Raw genomic sequence first — 8296 nt, forward strand, 5'->3', positions numbered from 1 at the left:
CCTCCATCAGTACAGGAAGGTACCTGCCCCCACAGGTGTTTTCACAGCTGTGTGTGTGTGTGTGTGTGTGTGTCAGATATCAGTCTGTTGTGGGACAGCAGGAACACAAGAGTGTAAACTTCAATTGTTTGTTATTCTTGTTTTGATTCAAATGATCTGATATTGTTGCAACATAATTTGTAATTTATCTTAATAAAAAATAATTAATTTCATCTTCAGAACAGTTAATGAGTCACATGATGTTCCCACGCTGTCACACACGTTTAATGAACACACACACTAAAGAAACGCTGAATAAACCTGAACTCTCCTCGTGAATCTGACGATCACGTGTTTAATGTAATGAACTGCTAAACAGTGTCTCTGTGTCTGTGATACAGACATTTATTAAACATCTGATGCAGATGGAGAACTGTGTGTTTAGTGACGCTGCACGAACCATCAGGTGCCGTCACATCAGTGTTAAGAGATGGTGTGATCTTTGTCAGGTTTGACAGTCGTCAGGAGCGAATCCAGAGCAGGAGAAGCTCTCATGAAGAGCAGCTGTTTGGTTGGAGTCAGTGCTGCTTTAATTCAGAGTCTTAGCATTTAAGCTTTCTGTGAAATCCCCCTCAGGCTGCACCGCAGCAGCCTGGAGAGGAGGATCTGAACTCTGTTTGTTTGTTTGGCCGGATGAGAGATATGTCACTCAAACTCAAGTGGCTGTGAATTACAGCAGCTGCACATCTGAACGTCCTGAGAGAGACGCCTGGTGCTGTTTGACAGAATCTAAAGCCACCACAGGAAACAGCCTGGAAACACAGGACTCAAATGAGACGTCTGTTTTCAGAGTCATGCTCGGAATATCACGTTTAACTAAATCAAGAGAACAAACAGCAGTCTGCTGTGATTGGTCCATTTGTAGTTTATGTGTTCTTATCAAATACAAACACCAGTTTAAACCAGCTGCTCTCAGACGTGACTTCCTGTCTTCAGGTCGCAGCGTGGGTTCACCTGTAGTTCACCTTGTTCCAATACTGATGAAAACACAGTATGAGGTCTTGAGTCTATGCACCGATCAGATACCATGTCATTTATTAATAAACTTTATGGTTTCACCCCCAGATAAACAGATAAGATGAAACAGCAGTTTTCATGGGGAAGTCGTGCTGTGCAGCCACTGGAAACTGCTGTTTTAGAGCAGAGAAGAAGAACTGATTAGCCGTTAGCAACATGTCGGAGTGTTACATGTTACTGTTGTGTTTGGCTTCATGACGTCGTCTTCTTCTTCTTCTTGTTGAACTGTTCAGACCTTTAAATGTACTTCTCCCCTGTGATGCACCATCCTGTATCTAACTCAAGTCATGTCAATAAAGCTTTTTAAATGTGAATTAGTTCTTTATCTTTTATGATTGACAGTTAAATTAGATAATAAAAGAAAGATTCTATGGAACTCATGTCTTTGTTCAAGTTTTACAGGGTTTAACCTGAACCACTCAACTGTCACATCATACTGAGGCAGTATACAGCGTGTACTGTGTGTGTGTGTGTGTGTGTGTGTGTGTGTGTGTGTGTGTGAGCGTTCAACATCTTTAAGTCAAGGAATGTCCCAGATTTCAATGTTAAAAGAAGCTCAGTGCAGATTCCTCACAACACAGAAATAGCTGCAGCCTTGGCAGCAATACAACCACATGCTGAGTTTACACACACACGCACACACACACGCACACACACACACACACACACACACACACACACACACACACACACACAGCTCTACATGATGCACATGAGTTAGAACCTACTGTTGAGCGAGGAGAAGCCAGTCAGAGTCACAGTCCACTGTGAGGGGGATCCTGCTTCATTAATTAGATTTCATGCTGAGTGAGCACATATTTACAACAAGACTCTCTGCTCCTTAAACACACTCACACTTAATTATGATGTAACAAAACAGACGGAGGAAGAAAGAGAGAAAGGAAAGAAGATGATGTGAAGTGAGGAGGAAGGAATAAAAACACACCAACCATCCTGCAGGAGAGTTTATCACGCTGCTCTACAGAACGAGGGCAGAGCGGGAACCAGCGAAACACTTTTCATCATAAAAGAAACAAACCTGGAACAAGTTCTTCTTAATTTGAAATTTATCTTAATAGAAAATATTTAATTTCATCTTCAGGACGAATGGCCGAACCACTCGTGAAGCACATTTAGATTTCTTTTTGTGGATCAGCAGCAGGAGGAAAGAGACGCTGATCCACAGTGACTTCTGACCGTTAGACCTGAGTTACTTCAACACCGGAAACAGGCCGGTGTGTTAATGAATCTGTCATTGACTTTTTAAACAATAAACACAACGTGTCACTCAGAAGGTAAAACAGCAGTGTGTCGTATCCACAGTGTTTCACAGCTCTCTCAGTGTGTACTTGTTCTGTCTGGTGTTCTACAGTGTGAGTCTGGAGGTGAACGTCTCTACGTCTGCACAAGCTAAATATCTGCTCATCCACAAAGAGCTGTGAGCCGGAGGACAGAGAGGCATCACTACCACTGACCTGCTGTTCAGTCTGGTTGACCCCGAGCAGAAACACCAGCTCCGACAGGAACATGGCCGCCGCTGTGTTAGAGTGGATGCTCCTGGTGTTGGACTTGAGGCCTCGGAGGCAGGAGAGCACCAGGACGGTGAGGAGGAGGGCCAGCATGGAGACGCACAGGGAGGAGTACGTGACCAGAGCCAGCGTCTCCAGGTCTCCCTCCAGCTGCTGCTCACAGAGGAGAGAGGGGGTGGAGGGTGGAGGGGGGTGTTATCATCATTTAGGTGGAGCAGATGAAAAAGTAAAATGTGAGGGAAGGAGGGAGAGAGATTCAGTAAAAGATGAAAAAGTCTGGGATCATATTCACATCACCACGTTCAATCATCTGGAAACTACAGCTGCACCGACCGTGAGGAGCTTCATCAATATCAACATCAATATCTACAAATAACCATCAGGTGTGATGTCACACAGGGCGCTCCTGATCTGCGGTGAGCAATAGAGGATCAGCGTGTTCGTCAGTCTGTGCACAGGAAGCATCAGCTGCCAGTAAACACAACACACTCCAGGAGACTTATCAATCTGCAGCGTCTCTCCTCTCTGTGACGGACTGATGATGCTGAAGAAAAACCTTTGGAGACTTTAAATTCACCAGCTCCAGGTTTCTGATCCCTCAATCTTTCTGGTTTCTGATTTATTTATTTGTTTGAGTGAATCACGTCTTCCCTCAGTCACTCTCTCTAAATCCAGTAACTACAGCTGAGACGGTCCAATGACGATCCATAACATTAACAGCTGATAGTGAAGGTGAAGTTAATCCACTTGATTGAATGATGATAAAGGTGTGTGAGGGTCACTGACCTCTCTCTGTGAACTGTCCATCAGCACACCGAACGTCCCCAGTCTCTGACACTGACAGCGGACATGAGACGTGTTCCTGTAGACCACGATACAGTCCCTCACCGTCCAACAGCCTCCCGGCTCATACCTGCGGGGGGGGGGGGGGCAGATAGATAGAGAGAATAAAACATAAAGCCTTATACATATTGTGAATATAGTGTAAACTCTAGGTGATAATGAACATGTACATGTGTGTGTCTGTACTCACGGGCTGCTGTGGTTCCACTGCACACACAGCGGCTTGCTGCGATTGGCCGTCTCCAGCAGCTTGAACTCCAGCAGGATGGGCTGGTCCAAGTGTCCGCCCACAAACGTCTGGTTGTTGTAGACGGAGAGCGTGACCACGGGCGAGTTCATCACCGGGTGTCTGGGAAGCCTGAGGCAGAGAGCAAGGTGATGCTGAGGCCATTAACTCACTAACATCACTAAACTCACAGGAAGTTAATTAACTTCCATTCTGATCAGCAGTGAATCGTTTTAGTCGTTTATCAAACTTTCTCTAGTTCCAGTATTTTCTGAGTTTCCTGTTTCACATCATTGAAAAGAGAAAATCTCTGAGAGACGGTCAGAATTTTTTATTTTATTTTACTGGTCACATGAGATGATTAAAGATTCGATGTTAAACCCTTTGAAACTGCCTGAGTTTATCTTTGTCTTAAAATACAATCAGATCTGTTTCAACTAATCACACACTAATCATTATATTGTTCATATGTAAAACATCATTGGATAATTCACAGGTTGACATCAGTCTGGACTCGTGACATGAACAGAAGAGTCAGGAGCTATCAGACCTCCGATCAGTTCAATAGTTTAACTTTCAATAAACACACAGCAGATCAGACCTGTTCGTCATCATGTGACCACGTCGTGTTTGTGTGTGTTCAGGATGAAGATCTCGTCTTATTCATCAGATTAAAGCAGAAAACAAACTCATTTTTTCTTGCTGCTCCAAAATGATGGAACCAGTTTCCATTAGAAATCAGACGATCTCCGTCTCTATTTTTAAATCTGGGACACATTTATATTCTCCAACCTTTCAGTGTGTTGTCATGTTCATCACTGTGATTTAGCTGCTTGTTATTTACATGTTCCTGTTTATGGTTTATTTACTCTGCTCTCTTTGTGTTTCACTGACTCTTTACATTCGTTTTCCTCGTGCAGCGCTTTGTTCTGCTCTAGAAATAAACTTGACGATATATAATTTATCTTCAGTGTTTGCTGCTGAATAACAGGTGCAGGGGTAAAACAGGTTTCTATATAAGAGCAGTAGCTGCTGTAATCAAGTCTTTATTGCTCTGAGTGCGGCGCGCTCCCACCTCACTCCTCGCCGGTCGGTGTGGTACTTGGGGGGGAGGGCGGCTCCCAGACTTCGATAGATCAACATGATGACGATGGTGATGGGCGGCTCCGGTAGGGAAACGGTGCGTCTGGCTGCGGTGTATTCTCCTGTCTGATTGGCTGAGATGCTGACGGGGGCAGGAGCGGCGCTCTGAGGAGCTGAGGCTGGAACAGAGAAGTCAGTGTGAGAATATTCTCTGAGGCTCAGTCTGTATTTCTGTGTGTGCGTCTCTTACGTTCTCTCTCCGTCCGCTCCTTCTCCTTCCAGTTGTGTTGCTGCTGCTGTCGTTGAGGCACCAGGGCGGCGGGGGGGAGGATCACATGGGTGTAGGGGTCCCACAGAACCTGACCACGGAACAGGGTGGTGTGGTAACGAGGGAAACGCCGCCGCACGTGGGTGTGGTTCTCCACGCGGTCCAGGTTCATGACTGACAGAAACACAAACGTGGTCAAAGTCACAGGTGTGTCACTGAACATGAACATGACGTCTGCGTTATATCTCACACCTCAGGCAGCGTTACCAGTATTCCTCAACACGGCTGCTTCCTGTTGTCCCGCCCCCTTTTTTAATCCAAATTATATTCATTTTTAATCTAAAGAAATAATTCATGACAATTGTACTGGGGGGGGGTCTCAGCTCTCTTCACTGTTGCTGCTGCTTCCATTCGCTCAGATTAAGTCATTCAACATTATTTTGGAATCAGAGAGACACCAGCTCATGTTGGTTCATACAGACAGGTCTGTTGTATGTGTCCTCCAGGTCTGAGATCAGCTGTGTTAGCACACAGGAGGAGGCTGGTGATTCAGTAGCTGCTCACTTTGATGAGTTTCAGGAGTTGTGTGTGTTTGGTATTTTACAGGAATTCAATCTGTGTGCAGCTAAGAGCATTAACTGAGTGTGAAATTCATTGTGTGGCTTCATCCTGCAGCTGCTGCAGATGCTGCTTCTCATTGTAGCTGCAGATTATTTAACAGTATTTTCAACAGTGAAGAAAAACTGACGCCAGAAACTAAATGACACGAGGCCAAACCTGCAGAAACGTGTCTGTGTGTGATGTCACACTCCAGCCAACATCAGTGTGTGTGTGTGTGTGTGTGTGTGTGTGTGTGTGTGTGTGTGTGTGTGGGAGTGTGAAATTCATCTCTCTGTGCGGCTGCCAGCACTCAGGCTTAACCATCATTATTTGCATTAGGACTCTTCATCTCCTGCTTTACATTGAGTCATTCTGTCTGATTTCACAGCAGCAATTTACAGTCTTACGAGAACGATGATGATTTTATCACTGTCTGATTCTCTTTTATTTATATCTAAACTAACCCCGTCATGTCTGTGACTAGAACCCTGTCATGTCTCCTGGACTGTTCTAGGAGGAGGACCTGTTCTCTAGAGGGAGATGGAGACGGGTGTCAGAGAAACTTCCCATCATGCAGCAGAGAAATAAGTGGAGTAAAAGCAGAAGGAACTTTCAGGGGGATCCTGCTCCTGGGTTTTAGGACGGATCTTAGAGACTCTGACAGGAAGTGAAGGATTAGTTCACAGTTGTACAGAGACCGGTCCACAGACTGTCTGCTGCTGGAAGCTGGAGTCATGAAACTAAAGATTTATTTTTTATTTATGTTAAAAATGAAATATATGATCATGTGTTTGAATATTGGCTCTATTAGTTTGTTAACGGCTCTATTCAAAGTAATGAGGGAATGTTAAAGCTGTTTTTTAATATTTATTGTTAATTATATTTTCACAAATTTGATAATAAAGCTGATGTAAATCTCTTAACTTATGATTCAAATTGAAATGTTAAGTAATTATTTTTGGATTATTTATTATCTACTGTAATTAATCAGATGATGATCAGCTGTGATGGGGGGGGGGGGAGGTCATCAACAGGTGAGCACACTGCAGTGATCAGCTGTTGCATCATCTGTATGCATCTGTGTGAACTCACCTATGTTTGGAGCGACCAGCGCCACAGGGTTGAGGTAGGTGAGCTTCATGTTCTGGGCCAGAGTCTGGGCGTACTGCTCCAGCAGCTCCGTCAGCTCGGCCGGACCACCGCCCGGGATGTGGTTCTGACTGTGAGCGAGAGCCCGCCACAGGCCAGAGGTGCTGGGACCCAACAGAACGCTGGAGCCTCGCAGGACATTCTGGGACGAGGAGACAGAGGAACGATTATCAGAGGAAGGTCCAGGAGGAGGTTTCAGTGTCGTGCTTCAGCTCAGTGACACACGAGACAGTTTATTTCAGACAATGGAAGAGAAGAGAAAAGACAGGTTAAGAAAGAGAGAAGTAATAAATATCTCATCACTGTGTATCAGGAAAAAGAGACAGACGCAGAAGACACGAGCCAAGAAGGTCTGGAAAATGTTTTTCTTCTCAAGCAGCATGATGCTAACAACAGCTAACATCAGAGCACAACGTCCTCCACAGGGACGTTCACCAACAATGTCTTCTTCTACACATTAATACGGACGCTCCGATGGCTGCTGTAATGTTCCTCTGTTTCAGCAGCAGCTCTCCTCCCAGGACACAGAGATAACGAGCGGACCGGTGTGTATCCTAATGACTGATGTACACCTGGAGGAGCAGGTGAGGAGCAGGTAGTATATGACAGAAAGTATATATAGAGAACATGGACCATCAGAACAGCATAAATGAATAAACACATCTAATAAAATAAGTTCCAACAGCTCCTGACTCCAGAGACTCTCATTCAGTGTCCATGGTCTTCATGTGAAATCTGCTGTAGAGAGTCAAGATTAGACTGTGTCTGAACAAACAAAGAGTAATATCAGGGATCAAGACAGAGGTGTGGGGGGGAGGGGGTGGACTGCACCAGACCCAATAAAGCACTGCAGTCTCACATAAAGCTCTGGAGAGGAAAGATACGCAAGAAAACCTTCAGACAGACAAGAAAAAATATATATTTATATATATGTGGAAGCTTGTAGTGAAGAGGAAGAGGGAATGAGAAACAGGGATTGTGGATAAGTCAGTGACAAGGAGAGAAAAGAGAGAAAAGAGAGAAAAGAGAGAGAGAGAGAGAGAGAGAGAGAGAGAGAGAGAGAGAGATAGATACGTATGTTCGGGATCAACCAATATATTTTTCAGGGCCGATACCGATTATTGGTAATATCAGTATCAATGAGATGATAAGTCTGGAGCCACAGTCGTTTTCATCTCCCTCGGTTTTCTCTGTATTCCTGATGTGGAAACTCTTCCCTCCCTGTCTTCCTTCATGTCTCCTGCAGCCACAGGGCTCTGTTCCCGCCGCCAGGTTACTATAGTAACGGTGTTCTACATACCTGTTCATCTGCCCTACCAGCTGCCAGGTATCAGCAGCAGTACGACGTGGTGTCACTGTGGAGTCTGCAGCTAATGACTGAGCTGCTGCCTGACGCTCCTGATCCACTGCCAGGTGAAGCAGTTCAGTGAAAACGTCAGGCAGGTAAAGGATGCTACTGCTGCGTCACTATAGCAACCGATCACATGATCACACGCAGCAGTGTACTGTACTCGGCAGTCATCCAGTCATTCATCCAGTCAT

General features: G+C 45.0%; 1 protein-coding gene across 1 annotated transcript in view; it reads right to left on the reverse strand.

Moving 5' to 3' along the window:
- The window catches only part of LOC111652128 (cadherin EGF LAG seven-pass G-type receptor 3-like), a gene marked incomplete at its 3' end in the record, with an annotated part of 19100 nt that overhangs the window by 5778 nt on the left and 5026 nt on the right, over positions 1 to 8296 (reverse strand). The window contains exons 5-11 of the mRNA XM_087172938.1: positions 6698 to 6896; positions 4988 to 5179; positions 4730 to 4916; positions 3619 to 3786; positions 3372 to 3498; positions 2532 to 2738; positions 2007 to 2035 (exon numbers count right to left, since the gene is read on the reverse strand). Coding sequence (XP_087029064.1) covers positions 2007 to 2035; positions 2532 to 2738; positions 3372 to 3498; positions 3619 to 3786; positions 4730 to 4916; positions 4988 to 5179; positions 6698 to 6896 — 1109 coding nt within the window. The remainder of the gene's footprint in view (positions 1 to 2006; positions 2036 to 2531; positions 2739 to 3371; positions 3499 to 3618; positions 3787 to 4729; positions 4917 to 4987; positions 5180 to 6697; positions 6897 to 8296) is intronic.

The sequence above is a fragment of the Seriola lalandi genome, unplaced genomic scaffold (genome assembly GCF_002814215.2).
Source record: "Seriola lalandi dorsalis isolate HSWRI2012SDOR001 ecotype SW California unplaced genomic scaffold, Sedor1 jcf7180002053925, whole genome shotgun sequence".
In the NCBI taxonomy this organism is placed as follows: Eukaryota; Metazoa; Chordata; class Actinopteri; order Carangiformes; family Carangidae; genus Seriola; species Seriola lalandi.